Source organism: Raphanus sativus, chromosome 8 (assembly GCF_000801105.2).
Source record: "Raphanus sativus cultivar WK10039 chromosome 8, ASM80110v3, whole genome shotgun sequence".
NCBI classification, from domain to species: domain Eukaryota; kingdom Viridiplantae; phylum Streptophyta; class Magnoliopsida; order Brassicales; family Brassicaceae; genus Raphanus; species Raphanus sativus.
In genome coordinates, this window is record NC_079518.1 from 5,255,459 (window position 1) to 5,279,724 (window position 24,266).

Below are 24,266 nucleotides of genomic sequence, written 5' to 3' on the forward strand. Positions count from 1 at the left end.
GTATCATGTGTTATTATTCTTTTAAAATTATGATGGTAATTGGTATGGATGGATAAATGGACGTGACATGATTGAGCAAAGCATAATATTTGATGTGATGACAACAACTCCACCATTGGTGGATATAAGGTCTTGTGGGTTGAATGTGGAGAGTACGAAGTCAAAGATTACTTGAGAAATGAATTGACCATCCCATCCCGTCCAACATAAACTCCCTGTATTGCTAAACCTTGTCACAGCTAGGGCCAATGGCTATCCACAACATGCTTTACTTCATGTTAACAGACCCCAGATTCCATATTGTCCTACGAAATGGAATATGGGAAATGGAAGCAGTACATCTGACTAAAAATGCTGGCAACGTGAGTAGGCATATTGGAGCTTCAGAAGATGACAATGTTGTGGAAGGAGGTTGATAGAATGCAAAACATATGGCGCTTGGATTTTTACGGAAAGCACATTAGGATGAATTGTCTAGGCAACAAAGGTTGTCTGATATTGTTGTCCTTGGGGATCCAGACAGATTGTGACACAAAAAAGGGGGTCCAGACAGATAGTATCAACTGTGTGTGGCGTACCCAAGTGAAGAAAAAAGCATAACAACAAGGACATATAGATTGAAGAAAATACTCTTTCATTATATTAACATGCACAAGTAAACGGAAAGTTGGATTCTATAGTTAAAACAAGAGAAAATGAACAAGACAGAAGAATGATTCAATTCTAAACTTGATTCTTCGGTTTATGCCGTATCTCCGCTAGTTACAGTCCTCATGATCTGGAAGAGAGCTGTAACATACACATATACTGAAATGAATTAGATTCCAAACCATGGTTCCTTTGCAGGTTATCTAAAAGAGATAAACTTACAGGTAAGTTGTCTCAGGTACAAAGCATCTCTCTGTAATGTTTTTGTCAAACTTCTCAACTTTCCTGTCTGCGAGTCAGCTTTGAAGTTTTCTGCAATCACCAAATCAATAAAGAATCAATCATTAATCATATCTCGCATTAAGTGTGACTAGATAGTAATGGTTCATCCCGGATAAAGACTCCTACTCAACAAAACAATCAATTTGGGTACACCGACTTGCACAATTCATAACAATGCAATGGCAGGTAAAGAGATTTAGCCATGCATCTTAAACAAGTAAACAATCCACAATAATGCAGATAAAAAGTCAGCTAAATCCAATACGAATTTCGAAATATAAATGCCATTCTGTTATTCACGTGATTCATATTTCAAACAAAGAGTAAATCATTGACCATCAAATCATAGTGAAACAAAAGCATAGGAAGGGATAACTTAGGCAAAGATCGAATTATATACCATGATTACGCCGGAGAAGAAGAAACACTTGAATGGATCTCAGGGAATGAGAATTGACTAAAAGTCATCAGCGCGGTGAATTTCACCCATAAGACGATTGCTAGTGACTTTGAAACCGAGAAGAGCTGGATCAAGCTGCCTCCCTTTCTTCCCTTTCTTCTTTCCACCACCGCCTTTATTACCTTCGTTTGGATCAGTTGATGGCTCTGCTGCCACTTTTTTCATGCTGGTACTGCTATTATTCTTCAACATCTCACTGAACGACGCCTTTGACCCTTTGTTTCCCACTGCTGTTCTGTTAGCTGTATCGGACATATGCTCGAGCAGTCCCTCATGCGATGATGACGAATGCGATGAGGGAGGCCTTTTTAGCAAAACTGATACCTGCCCGTGTGATGGAACAACCAATCTACAACAAAGCAACATTTAATCATTATAAGAGTTCACATCCCGGATTGATAAACGTCAGAATACAAAATTACCTATCATTTCTAACTTCTCCAACCAAGTTGTCACTGTATGATTCTGCAGAAAGAAAATATCAACATAAGCCACCACAACAAAAACATGATAAATTCAGGGGAAAACGAATTCTTAAAGACTCTTACGGATACATACCTGAGATACCGAGAGAAGACTGCTTGCCAAGCGTAGCAACAGGAACCTCCCCTTGAACAGAGTCCATTACTGCTTGCTTTCCCATTCTGACTTGTGCTTCAAATGACATCAATCCCGCTCCTTCCACTTTTGGTGGTGCATTGTTCAACATATTACTGAAGTCTTTAGTTTCGTGTTTTCTTCCACCATCGATACTTCCAGAAAGCAATGAGTTATTACGCTGCAAAGATCCCATATAGTTCCCGTCTCCTGGTAATCCGTTTACATGTTCATCAGAAGATGCGTGTGACCCAAAAGAAGATGAAGCGTTTTGTCTACCACCATGGTCTGCAAGACCGAAGCTTGAAGGAGCAATCCTGTCATAGGGTTCCCCACGATTCATGCTTGGTGACTCGGTAGGTTGATGGCCAGGCCTCTGGTGAAGCAACTCCATAAAAAGCTGTTTTGACTTGTCATCTGTATGTCCATCTACCATCCATGAGTTAGAATCTTCGCCCAGTCTCCTCATTTCTGACCTCATTTTATGATGGTCAGCATCAGTATTTGATCTTTGAAATTGTGTTTCGGCCCACCCACCAGCTAGCTGTGCATCTGCTCCATGCCAGCGTTCTTTTCTTGGTTCCAATTCTGCAAAATGAGGCTCACCTAATTGTAAATGGGGATTCTGATGACTGAAACCCGGAGTAGAATTTCCTAATCTACCAGAAGAATGCATCTGGGCATCACGCAACTCAGAGATGCTAAGACTTTTTAATGCATCCAGATTCAGCCCCGATGCATTTCTGGGTAACGATGCAGATCGCTCAAATGGTAGACCTTGCTCGAATAGTTCCTGATTAAGTTGTTGCTGATATGAACGGTTCCGCTCAAGATGACTAAAGTGATCCTCAAAGGGTGGCCTCTGCTGCTGTTGATGAAAGTCTACTGGTCTAAATCCCGTAGAAGAGTGTGAACGGTGGATCCCAGGATGAGCTCCTAGAAGCTGATCATTACGGTTGGATGGCCATAGAGGGTCAATATGTCTATGTTCCTCCAATAGCGTATTGTGCCTCGCTCTATTTGCCAATTGCATGAGCTGCTCTTGCTGCAGCATTTGGTACTCCAAAGACCGTATTGGATCAGACTGCATTTGTCCATGTTGAGGGTTATGTCTCAGTTCCTCCAATAGTGTATTCTGCCTCCCTCCATTTGCCAATTGCATTAGCTGCTCTTCCTGCAGTAGCTGGTACTCCAAAGACCGCATTGGTTCAGATTGCATGTGTCCATGTTGAGAATGCATTTGTCTGTATTGAGATTGCATTTGTGTGGAAAGAAGCTGTTCAAGTAGCTCTTTTTGATGACCTTCATGTAACTGCCCAAAATTTCCAGCGGCAAGCTGCTCCATGTATGGTGTAAAATTTTGTGACATGTGGCCAGAACTCTGCAATTCATCCATTAGTTGCTGCTCTAATAACATCTGATCAACATTGTTAAATCGAGGGAAGTCATGTGACTGCCCCATCCTTGAATCAGGAGTCTGTCTTTGAAGAATCTGTTGAAAATGTAAATTCCGAGCATGGGACTGTTGTTGCTCCTGTAAGAGCTTCTGTTGTAATTGATACTCTTGTTCCAGTTGACGTTGTTGTAACTGAATCTTCTGCTGCTGTTGCAACTGAATCTTTTGATGCTGCTGCTGCTGCTGCAATTGGAGATTTAATAAATGATCAAAACCCTGAGCTTGATCAAGATACTTCTGCTCATGTCCTGTATCATACGACCTGTTGGGCAAAAGATCAATTGGTGTACTATTGCTCTCTAGCTCAGACCACAACACACCAAACGGATGCAGCTTGTTCTCATTCTGATTTTGATTTTGATTTTGAGTAGCAACCTTCGCTGATTCAACAGGAATAGAAGAGAAGCCAGAAACTCCCATTAAAGCATCATGCATACTTGTAGAGGATTTTGCCGATCCATAACCAGAAACTCCAGCTCTTCCCGGGAATACGATTTCTGAATAAGAAAAAATACAAAAATATGTTTAGCTATCATGAACAGAATGAAATGTATTGGCTACAGAAACATAAAACCCACACAAATCCACACAAGTGAGAAAAGGTAAGTAGAATAACATACCTTCATCTTGAGCAGAAAAGTCCATGAAATTTTGCTCATTAACATGTGCTGGCTTCACATAAGCTTCCGATTTAGACTTTATTTGAACATTATCGTGAGCTGAGGGTGAACCATTACGTTCTGATACAGGTGCAAATGATAAACCAATCTCCGAATTTGCTTTTCGACTAGTCTCTTCTAGCTCGGTGATCTGATCATTGATATGGGCATGCATACTTTCCATCTTTAAATATGACATCACACTGCCTAGATCTTGAAAAGGAGTCCCTTCAGGAGCATTTGCCAAGCGGACCTGTAGATCAGTCCCGAAAAACCCTTGCTCAAACCATGAAATGATGTCAGATCCGATGAACGGTCCCTGTATGACTCCTTGAGGATCAATGTACGAGAACATAAACTCCTCAGGTGGCAGAGTCCCTTCGGAGTGATTCACTTCAATATCTGGTTGCTGAAGCTTTCCCGTATAATCTTGCTCAACAAGGGGTTCACCCGCATCCAACACAGAAGATTTAGTCAAAGCAGATCTAACCGCCTCGGGACTTCCATGAGAAACTTGATCACTTTCAGAAGCACCCCACAGACCTCCATTATGACTACCAAGTAATCCTACAGCAACAGTTGTTTGGATTGGGTCAGAATAAATAGTAGAACACTAAAATGACTATCAGACTCGAAAGAAAGCTAAAAACTACATGAATTTAAAGACTCGTTTAGCACCTATAATTCACATACCTGAATTACTGTTATGCATGGAACCACTGTCACCACTCACAACCCCTAGCAAACCACCATCCACTTTTGTCTCACCTGAGTCAAGTCACAGAAGCATTCTTTATACTAGGCCAGTTGGAACGATAGAAGCCAATTAACAAAAAAAAAAACAAGATTACACACTCTTCTCAGCTAATGATTCTTCCCCAGGTGAAGTGGGAGCTTCGCCACCAGTGATCCTTCCCTTCCATATACCCTTAAGGCTTTCCTAATAGATAGATAATACCAAACAATAGAAAATTACTTACAAATAAGAAACAGAAACATGGATGACACACTTATGAGAAAGGATAGTGAAGGGACCATACCTCTTCATCGACATCAGGTGCGGTAAAGGCAAGAGGTTCGATCAAAGCCACTTGAGTAACAGAATCAACTTCCTCCATATCAATCGGCACCCTATCAGGCTTCTGGTTTCTATACAAGTCAAGCAACTTGCCCCTCACATACCGACACGTAGGGGCAGCAGGTTTACCAGGGATACTCTCGTTTCTCAAGAATCCGCCAACACCGAAGAAAGTAGACCAAGAACCCCTCGCCCTTCCTCTACCAACTGTGAACCCTATGTTTGGACCCTCACTTCGTCCTTTATCAAGCCCAAACCCAGGCGCAGCACGGTACGAAGCCGGTCCACCGGACTGGACCTGCTCCATCCTATGACGTGGCCTCCACTTGTCACGAGAAGCGTCAGAGTCCCGGAGGCTCCCAAGCACTGATTGAGTTTCACTCTGAGCCTCCTCCTTGTCCTTGTTGTTGTAGTCAGCCTTGGTTTCTTTCTCTTTATCATCAGGACCCCAACGAGATGACCATTTGTTATCACGCCGCCGAGAACCAATGGGAACGGGAGCAGGAGATCGAGCATCCTAAACACCATAACAAAAGAGTAAAGAAGTTAACCTAATTCGAGATAATTGATTCAGATTTCAAACAATTGATAGTTAAGCTCATGAGGCGATACGAATCAGATCTGGCAGATCGGAGTTTACAAAGAGAAGAAGAAACTCCACGAAGAAGAAGAAAAAGGAAGGGTTGACTTTATTGGGAACTATACCATGATTACGCCGGAGAAGAAGAGAAGCTTTGAATGGATTAGGGATTCGGTATTGAAGATCGCGATCTCGAAGAAAATTTCTTTTTTTTTTTCTGATTTTAATTTGCTTTCGAGTTGGTTTTTATGGTCGGTCCTCCTCGTTTCAGCTTTACCTTGACAAACCTAAAAACAAAAGTGGATCGAAAATTGCTATCCTTCTTGGGTCCATTAAATTTCATTGGGCTTTAATTAATGTGTGAAAATAATAATTTGGGCTTTATAAGCCCGAAAGTACGTAGTAACTGCAAAGTGAAGAATCCCACATCGGCCGTGAGGAAGAAAGTTGATAACTGGTCAGAACTCCTTAAACCTGTGAGTAATCAACCTCGTAAGATTTGACGAGATCTATTGGAAACAACACTTGCTCCTAGTATTTAGAGGAGCAAAATCATAACAACAAGGGGAATATAGGTAAGAAAGATATGAATAACTTTACGAAATACTCTTTTATTACATAACATGCACAAGTAAACAGAGAGTTGCACTCTACAGTACAAGAAGAGAAGAAAAGAGTAGAGACAGAAAAATGATTCATTTCTAAACTTGATTCTTCTAGCTTGAATGTGATTTTATGCTGTATCTCCGCTAGTTGCAGTTCTCATGATCTGGAAGAGAGCTGTAACATACACATTGTATACTGAAATGATTCAGATTCCAGGGCATGGTTCCACATCTCTCTGTAATGTTTTTGTCAAACTTCTCCACTTTCCTGTCTGCGAGTCAACTTTGAAGTTTTCTGCAATTATCAAATCAACACAGAATCCATCAAAATCATATCCCGGATCAACTATGTGAGATTGTAGTTAGTAATGGTTCATGCCGGATCAAGCAATCATTCACACTCAACGAAAAAAAAAATCAAGTAAACAATCCACAATAATGCAAATCCGATCTCGAAAAAATATGTGATTTTGTAAAAGATATTATTAGGTCTCCTCTTAGCTAATTGAAACAATGCTCACGTGATTCATATTTCAAACAAAGAGTAAATCATTGACCATGAAATCATAGTGAAACAAAAGCACAGGAAGGGTTTACTTATAGGCAAAGATAGAATTATACCATGATTACGCCGGAGAAGAAGAAACGCTTGAATGGATCTCAAGGGTATCAGAATTGACTAAAAGTCATCAGCGCGGTGAATTTCACCCATAAGACGATTGCTAGTGACTTTGAAACCGAGAAGAGCTGGATCAAGCTGCCTCCCTTTCTTCCCTTTCTTCTTCCCACCACCGCCTCTGTTTCCTTCGTTTGGATCAGATGATGACTCTGCTGCCACTTTCTTCATGCTGCTACTGCTACTACTATTCTTCAACATCTCACTGAACGACGCCTTTGACCCTTTGTTTCCCACTGCTGTTCTGTTAGCTGCCTCGGACATATGCTCTAACAATTCCTCATGCGATGAGGGAGGCCTTTTTAACAAAACTGATACCTGCCCGTGTGAAGGAACTACCAACCTACAACCATAAAAACATTTAATCATTATAAGAGTTCACATGGCGATTTACTACTTTACCTATTCTAGGGTTGCTAAACGTCAGTATACAAAATTACCTATCCTTTCTAACTTCTCCAACCAAGTTGTCACTGTATGACTCTGCAGAAAGAAAATATAAGGATAAGCCCCCACATCACCAGGGAAAACAAACCTTTAAAGATGCAATAACTCTGAAAGATGCATACCAGAGATACTTAAAGAAGCCTGTTTGCTAAGCGTACCAACAGGAACCTCCCTTTGAACCAAGGAGTCCATTACTGCTTGCTTTCCCATTCTGTCCTGTGCTTCAAATGACATCAGTCCCGCTCCTTCCTTTTTTGGTGGTGCATTGTTCCACGTTCTGATGTCATTTGCGTCTTTGCTCATACCAAACATATTACTGAAATCTTTAGTTTCGTTTTTTCTTCCACCATCGATACTTCCAGAACGCAATGAATTATTACGCTGCAAGGATCCCATATAGTTCCCATCTCCTGGTAATCCATTTGCATGTTCATCAGAAGATGCATGTGAACCAAAAGAAGATGAAGCGTTTTGTCTACCACTATGGTCTGCAAGGCCGAAGCTTGAAGGAGCCATCCTATCATAGGGTTCCCCACGATTCATGCTTGGTGACTCCACAGATTGATGGCCAGGCCTCTGGTGAAGCAACTCCATAAAAAGCTGCTTTGACTTTTCATCTGTATGTCCATCTACCATCCATGAGTTGGAATCTTCGCCCAGTCTCCTCATTTCTGACCTCATTTTATGATGGTCAGCATCTGTATTCGATCTTTGAAATTGTGTTTCGGCCCACCCACTAGCTAGCTGTGCATCTGCTCCATGCCAGCGTTCTTTCCTTGGTTCCAATTCTGAAAAATGAGGTTCACCTAATTGTATATGGGGATTCTGATGACTAAAACCCGGAGTAGAATTTCCTAATCTACCAGAAGAATGCATCTGGGCAGTAGGGTCCCGGAACTCAGAGATGTTAAGACCTTTTAATGCATCCAGATTCAGCCCCGATGCATTTCTGGGTAACGATGCAGATCGCTCAAATGGTAGACCTTGCTCGAATAGTTCCTGATTAAGTTGTTGCTGATATGAAAGGTTCCGCTCAAGATGACTAAAGTGATCCTCAAAGGGTGGCCTCTGCTGCTGTTCATGAAAGTCTACTGGTCTAAATCCCGTAGAAGAGTGTGAACGGTGGATCCCAGGATGAGCTCCTAGAAGCTGATCATTACGGTTGGATGGCCATAGAGGGTCAATATGTCTATGTTCCTCCAATAGCGTATTGTGCCTCGCTCTATTTGCCAATTGCAAGAGCTGCTCTTGCTGCAGCATTTGGTACTCCATTTGTCCATGTTGAGGGTTATGTCTCAGTTCCTCCAATAGTGTGTTTTGCCTCCCTCCATTTGCCAATTGCATGAGCTGCTCTTGCTGCAGTCGCTGGTACTCCAACAAACGCATTGGTTCAGATTGCATGTGTCCATGTTGAGAATGCATTTGTCTGTACTGAGACTGCATTTGTGTGGAAAGTAGCTGTTCAAGTAGCTCTTTTTGATGACCTTCATGTGGTAACTGCCCAAAATTCCCAGCGGCAAGCTGCTCCATGTATGGTGTAAAATTTTGTGATAGGTGGCCATGGCCAGATCTCTGCAATTCATCCATTAGCTGCTGCTCTAATAACATCTGATCAACATTGTTGAATCGAGTGAAGTCCTGTGACTGCCCAATCCTTGAATCAGGAGTCTGTCCTTGAAGAATCTGTTGAAAATGTAAATTCCGAGCATGGGACTGTTGTTGCTCCTGTAAGAGCTTCTGTTGTAATTGATACTCTTGTTCTAGTTGAAGTTGCTGTAACTGAATCTTCTGCTGCTGTTGCAACTGAATCTTTTGATGCTGCTGCTGCTGCAATTGGAGAGATAATAAATGATCCAAATCCTGAGCTTGATCAAGATACTTCTGGTCATGTCCTGTATCATACGCCCTGTTAGGCAAAAGATCAACTGGTGTACTATTGCTCTCCAGCTCAGACCACAACACACCAAACGGATGCAGCTTGTTGTCATTCTGATTTTGAGTGGCAACCTTCGCTGATTCAACAGGAATAGCAGAGTGACCAGAAACTCCCATTGAAGCATCATGCATATTTGCAGAGGATTTTGCCGATCCATAGCCAGAAACTCCAGTTCTTCCTGGGAATACAATTTCTGATTAAGAAAAAAAAATGTATATTTAGTTATTATGAACAGAAAATAAATTAATATGCTTATGAATGAATGAAATGTAAACGGCTAGTTGGCTACACAAGCATATAAAACCCGAAGAAAGAAATGTCTTCTCCCACACAATGCACACAAGTCAGAATAACAAACCTTCATCTTGAGCAGAAAAGCCCAAGAAATTTCGGTCATCAACATGTTGTGGTTTCACGTAAGCTTCTGATTTAGACATCATCTGAACATTATCGTGAGCTGAGGCTGAACCATTAGATTCTGCTACGGGTGCAAATGATAAACCAGTCTCCGAATTTGCTTTTCGACTAGTCTCTTCTAGCTCGCTGATCTGATCATTGATATGGGCATGCATACTTTCCGCCTTCAAATATGACATAACACTGCCAAGGTCTTGAAAAGGAGTCCCTTCTGGAGCATTTGCCAAGCGAACCTGTAGATCAGTCCCAAAAAAACCTTGCTCAAACCACGAAATAATGTCAGACCCAATGAAGGGTCCCTGTATTACTCCTTGAGGATCGATGTACGAGAACATAAACTCCTCAGGTGGCAGAGTCCCTTCGGAGTGATTCACTTCAATATCTGGTTGCTGCAGCTTTCCCGTATAATCTTGCTCAACAAGGGGTTCACCCGAATCCAACACAGAAGATTTAGTCAAAGCAGATCTAACCGCCTCAGGACTTCCATGAGAAACTTGATCACTTTCAGAAGCGCCCCACAGACCTCCATTATGACTTCCAAGTAATCCTACAGCAACAGTTGTTTGGATTTGGGTCAGAATATTTAGTAGAACACTAAAATGACATCAAAACTCATAAGACATGAATTTGAAAACCGGTTTAGCACCTATTATTGACATACCTGAATTACTATTGTGCATGGAAACACCGTCACCACTCACAACCCCTAGCAAACCACCATCCACTTTCGTCTCACCTGCGTCAAGTCAGAGAAGCATTCATTATATTAAGCTAGTTTGTAAGAGAGAAGCAAAGCAAAGAAAGGAAAAAAGGATTGTATACCCAATGATTCTTCCCCAGGTGAAGTGGGAGCATCGCTACCAGTGATCCTTCCCTTCCATATACCCTTAAGGCTTTCCTAATAGATAGATAATACCCAACAATAGAATATTAGTTACAAATAAGAAAGGATATGGAAGCAAGTCCTCAGTGAAGGACCATACCTCTTCTTCAGCATCAGGTGCAATAAAAGCAAGAGGTTGGATCAAATCCACTTGAGTAACAGAATCAACATCCTCCATATCAATCGGTATCCTATCAGGCTTCTGGTTTCTATACAAGTCAAGCAACTTGCCCCTCACATACCTACACGTAGGGGCAGCAGGTTTACCAGGGACACTCTCATTCCTCAAGAATCCGCCAACACCAAAGAAAGTAGACCAAGAACCCCTCGCCCTCCCTCTACCAACTGTGAACCCTATATTCGGAGGACCCTCACTACTTCGTCCTTTATCAAGCCCAAACCCAGGCGCAGCACGGTACGAAGTCGGTCCACCACTCTGGACCTGCTCCATCCTATGACGTGGCCTCCATTTGTCACGAGGAGTCTCAGAGAGGCTCCCAAGCACAGATTGAGTTTCAATCTGAACCTCCTCCTTATCCTTGCTGTTGTACTCAACCTTGGCATCTTTCTCTTTGTCATCAGGACCCCACCGAGATGACCATTTGTTGTCACGCCGCCGAGATCCGATGGGAACGGGAGCAGGAGATCGAACATCCTAAAACACCACCACAACAAAAGAGTAATAGAAAGTCAGCTAAATCCGATTCGAAATTAGGATCTCACTTTAGCTAATTGAAAACAATCTCGGCGTGATTCAGATTTCAAATTAAGCTCGTGAATCAGATCTGGGAGATCGGAGCTAGGAAGAGAAGAAGAAGAAGAAGAAGCTCCACGAATTAAAAAAAAGGAAGAGTTGACTTATTCGGGAGTATACCATGATTACGCCGGAGAAGAGAAGCTTGAATGGATCAGGGAGAAGAAGAAGAAGAAGATCGCGATCTCGAAGAAAAATTTTCTTTCGATTTATTTTGTTTGTTTTTAATTGGGGGTATGTATGGTCGTCCTCGTTTCAACTTTACCTTCACGAAACCTAAAAAAGCGGATCCAAAATCGCTATTCCTACAATGCACGACGTCACAGCCCGTTCTGATTGGGTACCGAGAAGTGCGATGTCCACGTGGCAATTAGTAACTCGACTGTTATTTAGTAATTTTTAAAAGCTGAGAAATCTCGTGAGAGAGTCGAGACAATCAATCATCGGTGAATGTTTGCCAACATCAAAGCAGCACGAAGTTGAGTTTTTGGACTGATAGTTCACAAAAGGCTTTTACTTCTTTCTTGTGGTGTGGTATTGATACTTGTAGTTGTAGGGCTGTCTTCTCCTATAAAGGTTGCTTGTTTGGCTTTAGCTTTGGCTTGTTTAGTCTTCTCTTATTTGATCATTTTATTTTATTTTTATTACTGCAAACATGTGGTTGTTACAGGATTTGTTTTACTGTGAGTATATGACATGTCAAAGACTGAATATGACTAACTGCTGAGAAAGGTGAAGGTATTATTTCCATGTTTAATTAGTTGGCCTTGGGATCATTGGCACAGTCATGTACTATCAAAAAGCTCACAGTTTGACCTTTACTAACTCGTCTATCGCTCAGAGTCAAACCAACACCACGTTTGTATCAGAAAGGTTCCAAGTGCCCAAAAAGTCAATTATTGTGAGTGGCATGGACAGTTTTTTTTTTCTTTTGAACGTTGATTGTGAAGCAGATAAAAGTAAAACCATATATAATATTACTACTCATACCGTTATGTTGTGGCCTCTTTTAATTCTTTAAGTTGCATTCTATATAACTGCAAAGTGCCAATTGAGTTTTTACTGAAAAGTTTAGTACTGAGAACTGATATCTTTTTGTTATTTTAAGGTTGCATGCCGTCTCTATAAGAAACGAAGCCGCCGCAAACTGTCTTTCTCATCATAATGAAAAGTCATCTAAACAGTGAATATATTCAAAACATATGCTTCTATAATTTTGTCCTCACCCTACACATCCAATTTCGTGGAGAAGCATCGCCGTTATCAAATTGAAAGTGTAAAAATATCAGTTGATAATGTCAAAGTATATCTTTTATCACCTAAGCAAACCATCCACTCTACTTTTACAATTCATCTTTTAGTTAAAATCAAAATTACTTTAAGTTGCCATGGGGTGTAGGATGGTTGGGGCTTCTGTATGCTTCTGGTGGACTTTGACAGTTTAACTACTCTCACTCTTATCTTAGTAACCTCAAAAACTTTTGTCACAAGATGCATCATTCATGGAAAACACCCCAAATATGTAGCATTTACTCAAATGGATATACAGTAAAATCATGGTGAAACCTCACCCGGAATGGATCCACAGCTAAGTGGCATTTTTCAAATGGATCCACAGTTGCTTTGATCCTCACCCAGAATATCAGCAACTTGATAAGAAACACACAAAAAATGTAAACCTTTCCCTATTCTTTATTTTTATTTCTTCATTATTATTTTACTGTTACTGTTTTGCTTTTGCTTTTGCTTTTTCTTTTATCTACCATTTGTGTTATACTTTTTGCTTTCAGTTTTGGCTTGGTGTAATGGTGTGCATATGTTCTGGTAATCGATATATGTTTCTGAGATTAGAAATGTATTTGCATATTTTCGTGTAAAACACACATTCAATTAAACAACAACAAGAAAAAGAGACAAATTCATTTACATTAGAACTGAGTTTATTTTTTCAGCCGAAAGTTTTCTATATCACAATACATATATACAGTAAAATCATGGTGAAACCAAAAAAAAAAAACGATGTATACTGTAAAAGTTGATTCAAAGCTTTAAGCATGTAAATGTTAAACTCAGACGGCAGTGAGGTGGAAACGGGATAATGGAAAAGGTGAGGAGGAGGTGGAACAGAAGTCAAAAGTGGTCATGGTTCCATCAACTCCGATGTGGCTCAGGTGTTTCACGTCCGTTGGAAGCCCTATCTCCATCTCCACCTCCCTCTCCTCTTCGTATCCTGCTCATCATATACACATGTAGATTATAATGCTGGTTGGTTGATGATGTATGTGTATATTCAAAAACATGATTCAATCTATTATCATTCACTTGTCCCGTATAAACCACACATGACAATGTACTTTCTTCGTAACTGTATTGTGTATATTCCAAAGAATCTTAAAGACTATAATTACACTAAAATTTACTCTGTTTACAAGACCTTTGGTTATTTGTAAATGTAACTAAACTATGGATATATCAAAAACGAGGTTGAAACCAATGTACAGACTGCCCATGTAACATCATATATGTAAATGTGTTAAAAAGAAGAAGGTAAAACCAATGGTGAAGCACCTCCTTCATAAGCTTAACTAATTGCTATATGACTGTCTAACATCATGAATGTTAAGTTAGATAGGTTTCCAACCTAAAATCCATTGGTGATAGAGGAGTGGTCAATCTATCTTATATATTGTTTATGATCTTTTCCAACTACCGATGTAGAAAACTGGAATAACTAGTCTTTTTAAAGAAAGGAACACAAAAATATTAGCTAGTTTATTTTGTGTTTCTTACACATTATTTTAAATGATTGGATAAGAGAAATAACTAGAAATCTTGGGATTAAAAAAATCTACAATTCTACTCTTCTTTTGAAAAATGGTTTTCCTTACTTGAAAAGTAGTATCAAATATGTTTGCTCAGAGAAAAAAGAAGATATATAGTAGTAAAATTAGAGGACTTACTAATGAAGAAGTGAGAAAAACTCTTGAAGCTTCGGACAATTTTGTAGATACCATCTGAGGTATTAGCACCATTGTTCTCTACCTTTGCCTCTTCTTTTAGAAACAAGCAACTTTTTTCTCTCCCTTAAAAAACCAAAAATGACAAAAGAAAAAGAATCAGAAAACAAAAACGAGAACACGAGGTCGTGAAAAAGGTTAGGCAGTTGTACTCTCGATGAGTTGGTTCGATTTCTTGTGTTGATGACTAGCAGCCACGGCGACGCTGGATTGCGTTGAGCACCCCAACGAAAACGGCAATACCACAAATCGCTCAATCCTATCTTTCATCTCTCTTTTTCTCTCCTGTATGTGTGTGTCTACGTATGGTATACGATTATGTAATAATGGTGATATTAATTAGCGTGTGTGAGTGTATAAAATGATGGAATTTTGGTAGGGGGTTTTTATTTGCAAATCTCGTGCGTGGTTATGGCTTTGTAAGCAAGTTAGAATCATTGTTTACTTGAAGAATTTTGTATTCCCCTAAACCAATAGAAGAAGAGTGTCATTATTGAGTATACTTGAGAGTGCTTTTAGTTGGCCAACAGTGCCACTTAACCTAATTTCTAGATTAAACATTCACGATAACCCCCATCCCCCACCTTACACTTTTTTCTCCTAGCACAATACTTAAGAGTTAGAACGTTCCCAGGACGCTGAGAGAGACATGGATACGTATACAGTAACTTAGTTGAAAATAATGTTTTCATCTTTATGAACTACACACTATTGGGATTACTACTTTTGAAAAAAACACGGCATTACCAATCCTGCAAACCGGTAAACCTATGACTAACCGGGGCAGAGTACGCTCGTTAGCTATCAACATCCTTAGAGAAGAGTCTTATCCACCTTTAAATTTTGAGATTATTTAACAATTCATCAAAGCAGAGCTTTCTGAATCATCAGATCAGAAGATGTTTGATATTTCAACCGATTGTGATAACCAAAAAGATTAAATAATAGTCCAAGATTTTTTCCTTCTATAGAGTCTGGGCCCTTTCTTGTAATAAAAGCCACTACTCTCTGGTCACTAATCTTAGAACAAACTCCAACTCTACTTCAAGAGATATAAAACGACTTCGCCTACCTAAAATAAATATATCTGTCTCTAATTAATTTTTTCCAACTATTCATCTGCATATAAGTTATCTTTCATATAATAATCGACGAATCCCCCCCCCCCTCGTTTGCATACAACTATCGAAAGTCAATAACCATCCTAATAGTTAAGTAAACAAAACAATTTGATAGGTGTACATGATCCGGTCGGTGAAACAAAACCGTAATAAACCGTTACTCTGTTTCACTTAGAAACACTACGGATTTTTATCTAGCAGGAGGTGGTGGAGGGTCAAGGGCTTTTGCCATGCCAACCCAAGCAACAATCCCACATGCTAGAATGATCCAACCACATACATCGTACGTGAAGTCATTGTTCTTCTTCTTCTTACCACCCTGCAAAATCAAGAACCAACCATACAATTAAATAAAAATTATAGTGAGCTTCTTTCACTTTTTGCTATTAAAGAATTATTTTTGTATGAAACAAAAAAAAAACAACAAAACAAAGAGATAACTTACGCTAGCATTTGACGAAGCTGAGCGACCTCCTCCTCCTCCAGCTAGTGCCTGCTGCATCATCCCACTCTGTGTCAGCTCCATTAGCATCTCCGGGCCCTATTATCCATTAAGAAGTGTAAAACAAAGAGAGATCAGAAACACAAAAAAAAAGAATACTTACAGAGAGATAACAGAATCAAATGAGAAATTGAAATAGTGTACCCTTATTGCAACATCCAAGGCCTTGCGATATATCTCATTACCTGGATCCTGTTAAACCAAAACAAAAAAAAAACATTCTTCTAATGACACATTTTTTAACAGTAACAAATATTCAAAAGCTGAAAAAGCACCTCATCTACAGCTCTTTGGAGATATTCAACGGCTTTATCGAAGTGACCTTTGGCTACATCGGCATCAGGATAAAGAAAAGCCTGGGTAGTGTAAGCGTTGCCAAGACACCAAAGCGCCTCATGCTTCCCTGGGTTCAATGTCAATACATCTTCCAACTTGGAAATAGCATCTACAATTTTATCAATTTAACACATTAATAATTCATCATTTGAGCTAAAGACAGTGTTTACTCAAAAACTTTGAAGAAGAAGAAGAATTCATTACCACTTAACATCACCTTCGCCTGGGGAACAGTCTGGAACTGAGCAAGTTCAATCAACGAACCAGCCCACTTTAGCAAATTCTGTATTAAAATGAAAAAAAAGAGAGTATCCCACACAAAGAGAGACTCATATCAATATCATCATCCAAATCTAATTAACAGGATCGTATTCAAAAATTGAAACTTTTTTTTTCAAATTTAGTATCCTATCCATACATGACATACAGAATCAAGTAATTCATCTTCGCTATCGTTCAGATTAATAATTTAATATGTAGAAATCATATGATCAAGAGGAGAGTAGTAGATAGTACAAACATCGGAATCGAGAGGATCCTTAGCGTACTGAGCCTCACATCCTTTGCGAAGGTGGTCGAACAGAAACACCTTTTCCATGTCGGCGGTAGTGAATTCCATCGTTGAGATGCAGGCAGGGGGAAGGTAATGTTTTAAGGTTCTGTTCTGAATACTTTTGGGGAAGATTATTACAAGAACTCAGAAACGAAAGCAAGTTTGATTCGTCCGAGGGTTTTAGCAGCCGACAAGTCTTGTCGTGGTTGTTAACGAACATGATTGGGCTTTTAATGGACTTTTTGTATGGGCCTCTTGTTACTATCATCTTTTTAAAACGCTACATTCCATGAATTCGATTACCCAGCCCATTCAAATGTCACTAGCACACACTTGCTATATGAGAGACTGCTTCCATATGATTAAATTTTTTTTTAAGATGTTCATCAGCGTTACATAATGTTGATGTTCTACTGAACCTTTAAACAAGTCATCCATATACATCTACACACAATGCAGAGCAGAGGTGTTAAATGGGCTGTGCACATCTAAATGAACATTTTCTTTCTCCAAACACTAATGATCCAAATAAGATCATATGGCCGACAAAAAAAATGAAGAAGATCATGACCAACTGAAGTACAAGATCCACGCAATAAAGCATGTGATTGTGGAACCACCTCTTTGTGATAAGGGTGATATAACTCACATAGATTTTTATAAAAGACATTTATTTGTATTTAGAGAAAAAACTGAAAACTTTATAGATATTTAACTTATCGACACATGTGAAATGTTTATTATGAGATTTAGCTGGTTGCACACTGACGTCTGAGATGGAGTATCCTATATTCCTATGGCACTCTCAGTCGTAACCCATAAATCAAGTGTAGCAAAACTTATTACAAAAGGCAGATTGTTATTCATTTTTGAAAATTAATATCTGAGTTACTATAGTTTTTCTAGGTATCAAATGTCTATTTACAGGGGTTGAATGTTCTGTATGTTTCCTCGGACAAAGGTCCCCACCACAGAACAAACAAAGTTATCCAAATACGTAGAATCTTTTGTTCTTCCAAAACCTAAAACCGTTGTCACTGTCGATTGAAATTCTTTCAAATCCATTCACAAATACAAATGGATCTTAATTATGAAATTATCTTTCACCCAATCACAAGCACCATATAAATAAAAACCATAACATAGCATAAAACGAAATAACCATAAAGGCCCCTAATTCGAAACCATCAAGCGATTAAACCAGTGAACCGAAAATAAACCGAGAAATGAAAGAGATCCATCATAAGCAAAAACAAACAATAAAAAGAGATAATAAGATGCGAGAATACTTCTCGATCTGATAACGAAGGAACAGTGGCTTCAACGTCCACCGCTAGTGCAATCCCTAGCGAAATGCCCCGACTCGCCACAGCTGTAGCAGCTTCCTCCGCCACCACCACCACCGTATCCACCACCGCCGCCACCTCTCCCTCCTCCTCCGTATCCTCCGCCACCTTCGGAACAGTCCCTCGCAATGTGACCCGGCTCACCGCACTTGTAGCAGTCGCTTCCTCCACGTCCACCACCGCCTCTCCCGCCGCCGAATCCGCGACCTCCGCCTCTTCCACCGCCTCCGAATCCACGGCCTCCGCCGGAAGAACCGCCGCTGCTGCCTTGGACGGGAGCGCCGTCGGGTCCGGAGACCTCAACAGCCTTGGCACGGCCGTTGTTGTCGTTCTCGACCTGGAACTCGACGGATTCGTCGGCGGCGAGGCTTCGGAATCCCTCGGATCTGATGGAGGACTGGTGGACGAAGAGATCTTCGCCGCCGTTCTCGGGAGTGATGAAGCCGAACCCCTTCTGGGTGTCGAACCACTTGACGGTGCCCCTTAGCCTATCTTGTCCGTAACTCATCTTTGATCTCTTGAGATTGATTCTCTCTCTTTCTCTCTGAAACCCTAGTTTTCACTTTCTGTAGATAAACTAAATACTGTAATCAGCTTTTTATAAACTAACAAAAAGAAAAATTCGACGTGCAATATAAGCTAAGAAGCGGGCCTGTTAAGGCCTACAAAGGCCCATATCAATCACGCATCCGCCGTTTAGGGTTTCATGTGTCCCCCTTTATATATAAAACTTAAAACTATCTCCATCAACACCAAGTCTCTTCTTGTCCATCAGATCTTCTCTGAGGCCGCAATGGTATATGGTTCGAGCTCAGTAGCTATTGAATCTCGCTTATAGTGTGTGCTTCCGTGCTTATTTATTCGTATTCTTAATTTTTTTATTCTTCAGGTGAAGTACTCACAAGAACCAGACAACACCACCAAATGTGAGAACACTTTATTTGATTCTTTATCTAGCTTTACTGTGTTATTGTGTATCTGTAGAGATATTGAGTTAAAATGTGTATGTTTTGTGTAGCTTGCAAGGCAAGGGGAGCCGATCTCAGGGTCCACTTCAAGGTAAAATTACTTTGTCTGAAAGATACGCTTGTAGTTAGGACAAAACCTGATTAACAAAAAGCAGGGCTCTGTTTTTTTTACGTAACAGAGTTCACGTAAATGTCAGGGAAATCGAATTGGTCATCGTGTTTGGGTGAACCTGCGTTTCTTATTAATATCTGATGGGTTCAGTTCATGATGGTACATTGTATAGCTTTGTGTTCCTTCTGTATTGTAGACTAGTCCGTGTTTTTCATTACCTTTCAGTTGCAAATAGCAAACATTTCTTTATAAAATAAGCATATTGGATCTGGGAAATGAATCAGATTAGGGTTTCTCTTGTAGTTATGGCAAACCTGATTAACAAAAAGCAGGGCTCTGTTTTGTACATAGCAGACCTCACGTAAATGTCAGGAAAATCAAATTGGTCATCGTGTTTGGGTGAACCTACGTTTTTTCTTATATCTGATGGGTTCAGTTCATGATGGTACATTTCAACTTGGATTTTAAAACAGCTTGTTACTTTCTAAAAGCTTATACAATATAACGTTAGTGATTCTGATTTGTGAAAAAAATGGCTACTTAAAGAAGTTGTTAATTGTGAACAGAACACTAGGGAGACAGCGCATGCCATAAGAAAGCTATCGTTGAACAAGGCGAAAAGATACTTGGAAGATGTGATTGCACACAAGCAAGCGATCCCCTTCACTCGTTTCTGTCGTGGTGTTGGACGTACTGCTCAGGCAAAGAATAGACATTCAAACGGTCAAGGTCGTTGGCCTGCTAAATCTGCTCAGTTCGTTCTTGATCTTCTCAAGAATGCTGAGAGCAACGCCGAGGTGATTTTTCAGTAACTTCACACTACTGTTTAATTTGGAGCTTCCGTTCAGTTACTAAAAGACTATATAATGATTGTAAATCAGGTCAAAGGTTTGGATGTGGATGCTCTTTTCATATCTCACATCCAAGTGAACCAAGCAGCAAAACAGAGGCGTAGAACATACCGTGCTCATGGAAGAATCAACCGTAAGAACTAAAATGCCTACTATCTCTCTGTCAACTTGGGGTTTCTCCACACATGCTGATCCAATTCAATCCCTTTTTGCAGCTTACATGTCAAACCCATGCCACATCGAATTGATTCTTTCAGAGAAAGAGGAGCCTGTGAAGAAAGAGGTAATTAAATTTCTCCACATCTCCTTGTAATCCTGTTTTTTTTTCACCAATCATCATTGTTAATTCTTCTTCTCATAACCACATTGCAGCCGGAGACTCAGTTGGCAGCGAAGTCAAAGAAGGGAACCTCGTCTTGAGCCTCTATAGACAGTAGTTATCATTGTCACAACGCTTGATACATTTTTGTTCACTCCTTCGTTAAGACAAGTAACCAAAAATTGAAGGACTAAAAAAATGATTGGTTTCTGGATCTCCGGAGCTTTAATTTGCCTTGGAAGTAAATTAGATAAAAATAAATTACCAATTAATGCTAATTGAATTTAATTGTTAATGGTAAAGCTTATAAATTGACCCGTCACTTTCTTCGAAAAGTAAACAGTCTAATCTATATGTTTAGTTTAACAAGATCCTGGTATTATACTTGGTCAATGAATGTTATCGTAATAATTTTAATTTCTAATATTATTTCGGTTTATTTATGTAACGACTTTTGAACATAACTAATCATGTAATAAAAGATAAATCCAAATCGTGGTGGACAATTAAAAATGGACTCGTCTCCATCGTCGTTAATCCCCGGCTTAACGGACGACGCGGCGGAGCTCTGCCTCTCGCGGACTCCGCGCTCCAACCTCCGCACCGTATCCCAGGTCTGCCGGAGATGGAGGACATTCCTCAGGAGCGAGCATTTCGCATCCGTCAGAGAGTTGACCGGAACGGTGGAGGAGTTCATGTGCGTCCTGATGGAAAGCGAGTGCGGGAGAGACGTCTACTGGGAAGTCTTCGACGCCTCCGGTAACAAACTCGGACAGATCCCTCCCGTCCCCGGGCCTCTGAGACGCGGTTTCGGCGTCGCGGTGCTCGACGGCGGGAAGAAGATCGTGTTCGTCGGTGGTTACACGGAGGTCGAGGGATCGTCCTCGATCAATAGCACGATCGTCTCTGCTTCTGCAGATGTGTATGAGTTTGATCCTGCATCCAACAGGTCTCTGATCAATATATATTCTTGATTCTCTCTTTTTGTCTGAATTCCGACCAAAAGTGAAAATGTTTTTGTTCTGATTTTCTTCTCTGTCGGATTGATATATTTTCGACAGGTGGAGGAAACTGGCGGGCATGAACATACCGCGTTACAACTTTGCGTTCGCTGTAGTGAATGGCCTTTTGTATGTGATCAGAGGCTATTCCACTGATGCTTATAGCCTTTCCAACTCGGAAGTATACAACCCGGAAACTAACCAATGGAGCCTCATGGATTGCCCAAACCGCCCGGTCTGGCGTGGTTTCGCATTCTCCTTCAAGTCCAAACTTTTTGCTGTAGGTGGGAGGACATATATAGATTCCACTGCAAATTGGTTGAACTGAGTTTTTTTTTTCTTACATAATTGATGATGATTTTTTTTCAGGCAATGGATCGAGGTTCATTGACATATATGACCCCGAAACGGAGACATGGAAAGAGTTAGACTCGGAGCAATCAATCTCTGTCTACTCCTACACTGTTGTTAGGAACAAAGTGTATTTCATGGACAGGAACATGCCGGGACGTCTGGGAGTGTTTGATCCAGAGGAGAATTCGTGGAGCTCGGTGGGTGTGCCTCCGAGAGCGGGTGGTTTCTGGTTCAGACTAGGGGAATGGAACAATAAGGTTCTGCTGTTTTCACGGGTTTGTGGACACGAGACCTTAATGTATGACATTGATAAAGAGGATGGTTCCAAGTGGAGAGTCTGTGATCAGATTAAACCATCTGCTTCTCACTTGACCAGCGTTCTCATCAACTTCTGATTTTTCCCCTTTATTTGTTGACTTCATTCTTTTGCAAAGTGCGTGTAACGTTTTGTGCTGTGAGCTATTGCGTGTTTGGCCCAAAATGCAAACCAATTCTTCAACTTTGTGTGCAAGTGTAACAAAGCTTTGGGGCTGTGTGATTTGTCTGTTTGGCCCTCAACTTTGTCTATGATTCATATATTTGTGGTTTGTATATTCTCATAAACTTGTTTTAATGCAAGTTGTCTGTTTCCCAACTTATAACCAAACCTTGATAAATAAGAAAACCAGTGACATGACACCATATCAAATGATTAGATTAACACTAATAAGCTACTGAAGGACACTTATCACTGCAAACACTTGGCTAGCCCCCGGCTGTGTTTAATTCCTCAAGTGTAAACATAACAAAATAGCAACAAGGATAAGGATTGATTAAGTTGGTGTAGCAATGACCAAGACGTATTTTTGAGTAGCTGACCGACCAATTGTTTTCTTGATCACAATAACAACACAAAAGTCTCTTCTTGTTGCAGATTCAACATGTTTAAAACCAATATAACCTAACAAGTAACACCACAAAGTTCAAATATCACTACAGTAACGACCATGTTTGTAGCTTCTTCATCCTCCTTCTCACTCATTTTTTCGCAGCACTGGCACAGGCTTCTGTGTTGCTACTAACTCCCGGAGAAATTGATGCATCTGATGTCCCGCACGCCTTTAGAACAGCCTCATTCTGCAAGAGAACCCTCAAAACTATTAAAAACTACTCTTGTGTTAAAAAAACACCAAATCTGAGGAAACCACATCACATAAACTGAACACAACTCTCAAACATTTTGCAATAAACTCATAAATAATGAACTGAATCTATTTGATCAATAAATAAACACAGTGATAATCTATCCTTTGCCTAGAAAGTTGGAGAACGTGATCTATAAAATCTGCCAAACCCATAAACCCTTAAAAAAGAATTGGAGAAGGAGGGGAGAGAGAGAGAGTTACCTGCCAAACGCGACGGAGGCGGGTTTTAGCATTGGCTTTACGAGTAGAGGTAAGCTTGATTCTCTTCCAAATGAGACCACCTGAATCGTGCTTCTTCACTATTTCCATCACCCTAGTTCCCCAAAACGCTCCCATCGCCGCCTCTCCTTCTCTTTCTCTTTCTCTCTAGCTCGCTCGGCTCGATCTCCAGAATAAGACAAGCAAAGGGTCTTTGATTACTTTCAGCTTTTCCTTCTTATCAGCCCATTTCTTAGTAGACTCTGCGGCCCATTTATATTTACATACCTTACCCAATTTGCTAAATTCATAATATAATAATCGGTATGTTATTTTCGAAATATTTTTGTTTTAAAATATAAGTTATTTTCACATTATTATACAACTTTTAAATTTATTAAATATTTTAAGCTGATTGTACTATGAAAATTTATATTATATTTAATCATTTTTTATTTTTTATAAGTTTTTATAAGTTTTAATATTTGTATTTTTAGGCAGTGTATATAAGTTGTTACCAAACATATCATTTTGAACACCAACAGAGCCTCTGATTCTTTCATTCTTAAGTCCATTGTTAGTGATCGAGATTTGTTGATTTTTTATCCTTAATTAAACTTTTTGCCTTTTGAATTATCAATACCATTAAATCATAATCATTCCCAAATTATGCACTTGATAAATGTTTTAAATTTTCCAAAAATATCTTTAATGATATGAACAAACTAAAAAAATTATTAATGACACTAATGTCTTTCGATTTTGTGGGCCTATTTAAACATTTAAATGAACTTGCTAACTAATTAAATGAATTATGTTTTTATATAATCAAATTCAAATTTCATAAACTTTTTAATATCAATACCACAAATTAAAGTCTGCAATAATTTTAATAAGTTGATATTAGAGAGTGAAATTTTGTAACT

At 39.8% G+C, this 24,266-nt stretch overlaps 7 protein-coding genes, 1 long non-coding RNA gene and 2 other non-coding genes across 11 annotated transcripts in view; 4 read left to right on the top strand and 6 right to left on the bottom strand.

The window, feature by feature from the left end:
• Window positions 1-617: 617 nt before the first annotated feature.
• On the bottom strand, window positions 618-6,030 carry LOC108821771 (uncharacterized). The gene is made up of 10 exons (XM_056991666.1): window positions 5,886-6,030; window positions 5,143-5,697; window positions 4,958-5,042; window positions 4,796-4,870; window positions 4,064-4,669; window positions 1,949-3,940; window positions 1,813-1,855; window positions 1,331-1,739; window positions 871-960; window positions 618-789 (listed from the first exon to the last, which is right to left on the bottom strand). Exons 1-8 carry the CDS (start codon window positions 5,886-5,888, stop codon window positions 1,388-1,390), a joined length of 3,711 nt encoding a protein of 1,236 aa, XP_056847646.1. The 5' UTR covers window positions 5,889-6,030; the 3' UTR covers window positions 618-789; window positions 871-960; window positions 1,331-1,387.
• Window positions 6,031-6,332: 302 nt separating this feature from the next.
• LOC108821772 (uncharacterized) overlaps window positions 6,333-24,266 on the bottom strand; it is a 102,513-nt gene continuing 84,579 nt past the window's right edge. The window contains exons 2-10 of the mRNA XM_018594766.2: window positions 11,599-11,692; window positions 10,825-11,379; window positions 10,664-10,739; window positions 10,503-10,577; window positions 9,783-10,388; window positions 7,611-9,617; window positions 7,482-7,524; window positions 6,987-7,384; window positions 6,333-6,660 (exon numbers count right to left, since the gene is read on the bottom strand). Coding sequence (XP_018450268.2) covers window positions 7,045-7,384; window positions 7,482-7,524; window positions 7,611-9,617; window positions 9,783-10,388; window positions 10,503-10,577; window positions 10,664-10,739; window positions 10,825-11,379; window positions 11,599-11,601 — 3,705 coding nt within the window. The 5' untranslated portion in view covers window positions 11,602-11,692 and the 3' untranslated portion in view covers window positions 6,333-6,660; window positions 6,987-7,044. The remainder of the gene's footprint in view (window positions 6,661-6,986; window positions 7,385-7,481; window positions 7,525-7,610; window positions 9,618-9,782; window positions 10,389-10,502; window positions 10,578-10,663; window positions 10,740-10,824; window positions 11,380-11,598; window positions 11,693-24,266) is intronic.
• LOC108821286 (CRIB domain-containing protein RIC2) lies at window positions 13,387-14,915 on the bottom strand. Its single transcript, XM_018594335.2, has 3 exons — window positions 14,648-14,915; window positions 14,439-14,561; window positions 13,387-13,708 (listed from the first exon to the last, which is right to left on the bottom strand). The coding sequence occupies exons 1-3, from the start codon at window positions 14,763-14,765 to the stop codon at window positions 13,548-13,550; spliced, it is 402 nt and encodes a 133-aa protein (XP_018449837.1). The 5' UTR covers window positions 14,766-14,915; the 3' UTR covers window positions 13,387-13,547.
• LOC108820692 (mitochondrial import receptor subunit TOM20-2) lies at window positions 15,686-17,194 on the bottom strand. Its single transcript, XM_018593691.2, has 6 exons — window positions 16,975-17,194; window positions 16,659-16,737; window positions 16,394-16,563; window positions 16,263-16,310; window positions 16,062-16,157; window positions 15,686-15,935 (listed from the first exon to the last, which is right to left on the bottom strand). Exons 1-6 carry the CDS (start codon window positions 17,071-17,073, stop codon window positions 15,807-15,809), a joined length of 621 nt encoding a protein of 206 aa, XP_018449193.1. The 5' UTR covers window positions 17,074-17,194; the 3' UTR covers window positions 15,686-15,806.
• LOC108822041 (cold shock protein 2) lies at window positions 18,133-18,935 on the bottom strand. The gene has a single exon (XM_018595054.2). It carries the CDS (start codon window positions 18,859-18,861, stop codon window positions 18,328-18,330), a length of 534 nt encoding a protein of 177 aa, XP_018450556.1. The 5' UTR covers window positions 18,862-18,935; the 3' UTR covers window positions 18,133-18,327.
• LOC108822040 (60S ribosomal protein L17-1) lies at window positions 19,045-20,819 on the top strand. 2 transcript variants are annotated; one of them, XM_018595052.2, is made up of 7 exons: window positions 19,045-19,149; window positions 19,243-19,279; window positions 19,372-19,412; window positions 20,000-20,230; window positions 20,315-20,417; window positions 20,500-20,567; window positions 20,657-20,819. In XM_018595052.2, the coding sequence occupies exons 1-7, from the start codon at window positions 19,060-19,062 to the stop codon at window positions 20,702-20,704; spliced, it is 618 nt and encodes a 205-aa protein (XP_018450554.2). In that variant the 5' UTR covers window positions 19,045-19,059; the 3' UTR covers window positions 20,705-20,819. The 2 variants fall into 2 exon arrangements, with proteins under 2 accessions (XP_018450554.2, XP_056847653.1); XM_056991673.1 differs by having other exon boundaries at window positions 19,118-19,156.
• On the top strand, window positions 19,467-19,600 carry LOC130499303 (small nucleolar RNA snoR74). Its single transcript, XR_008938182.1, has one exon. It is a non-coding gene; the product is annotated as a small nucleolar RNA snoR74 (small nucleolar RNA).
• LOC130499302 (small nucleolar RNA snoR74) lies at window positions 19,756-19,886 on the top strand. The gene has a single exon (XR_008938181.1). It is a non-coding gene; the product is annotated as a small nucleolar RNA snoR74 (small nucleolar RNA).
• Window positions 21,095-22,587, top strand: LOC108822038 (putative F-box/kelch-repeat protein At1g27420). The gene is made up of 3 exons (XM_018595049.2): window positions 21,095-21,552; window positions 21,665-21,888; window positions 21,974-22,587. Exons 1-3 carry the CDS (start codon window positions 21,116-21,118, stop codon window positions 22,351-22,353), a joined length of 1,041 nt encoding a protein of 346 aa, XP_018450551.1. The 5' UTR covers window positions 21,095-21,115; the 3' UTR covers window positions 22,354-22,587.
• On the bottom strand, window positions 22,749-23,545 carry LOC108822042 (uncharacterized). The gene is made up of 2 exons (XR_008937264.1): window positions 23,344-23,545; window positions 22,749-23,074 (listed from the first exon to the last, which is right to left on the bottom strand). It is a non-coding gene; the product is annotated as an uncharacterized LOC108822042 (long non-coding RNA).

Excerpts from the sequence above, each read along its gene's own strand:
- LOC108822041 (XM_018595054.2), bottom strand. The coding sequence starts at position 18,861 with ATGAGTTACGGACAAGATAGGCTAAGGGGCACCGTCAAGTGGTTCGAC.
- LOC108821771 (XM_056991666.1), bottom strand. Across the intron at positions 1,856-1,948 it reads GTCTTCTCTCGGTATCTCAG|AATCATACAGTGACAACTTG; the intron begins GTATGTATCCGT and ends TTCTTTCTGCAG. Across the intron at positions 1,740-1,812 it reads GGAGAAGTTAGAAATGATAG|ATTGGTTGTTCCATCACACG; the intron begins GTAATTTTGTAT and ends GCTTTGTTGTAG.
- LOC108822040 (XM_018595052.2), top strand. The coding sequence starts at position 19,060 with ATGTGTCCCCCTTTATATATAAAACTTAAAACTATCTCCATCAACACC. Across the intron at positions 20,231-20,314 it reads ATGCTGAGAGCAACGCCGAG|GTCAAAGGTTTGGATGTGGA; the intron begins GTGATTTTTCAG and ends ATTGTAAATCAG. Across the intron at positions 20,568-20,656 it reads AGGAGCCTGTGAAGAAAGAG|CCGGAGACTCAGTTGGCAGC; the intron begins GTAATTAAATTT and ends ACCACATTGCAG.
- LOC108822038 (XM_018595049.2), top strand. The coding sequence starts at position 21,116 with ATGGACTCGTCTCCATCGTCGTTAATCCCCGGCTTAACGGACGACGCG. Across the intron at positions 21,553-21,664 it reads TTTGATCCTGCATCCAACAG|GTGGAGGAAACTGGCGGGCA; the intron begins GTCTCTGATCAA and ends TATTTTCGACAG. Across the intron at positions 21,889-21,973 it reads GTCCAAACTTTTTGCTGTAG|GCAATGGATCGAGGTTCATT; the intron begins GTGGGAGGACAT and ends ATTTTTTTTCAG.
- LOC108821286 (XM_018594335.2), bottom strand. The coding sequence starts at position 14,765 with ATGAAAGATAGGATTGAGCGATTTGTGGTATTGCCGTTTTCGTTGGGG. Across the intron at positions 14,562-14,647 it reads ATCGAACCAACTCATCGAGA|GGAGAGAAAAAAGTTGCTTG; the intron begins GTACAACTGCCT and ends TGGTTTTTTAAG. Across the intron at positions 13,709-14,438 it reads TTTTTCTCACTTCTTCATTA|GATACGAAGAGGAGAGGGAG; the intron begins GTAAGTCCTCTA and ends TATGATGAGCAG.
- LOC108820692 (XM_018593691.2), bottom strand. The coding sequence starts at position 17,073 with ATGGAATTCACTACCGCCGACATGGAAAAGGTGTTTCTGTTCGACCAC. Across the intron at positions 16,564-16,658 it reads GGCGAAGGTGATGTTAAGTG|ATGCTATTTCCAAGTTGGAA; the intron begins GTAATGAATTCT and ends ATAAAATTGTAG. Across the intron at positions 16,158-16,262 it reads CCTTGGATGTTGCAATAAGG|GGCCCGGAGATGCTAATGGA; the intron begins GTACACTATTTC and ends AATGGATAATAG.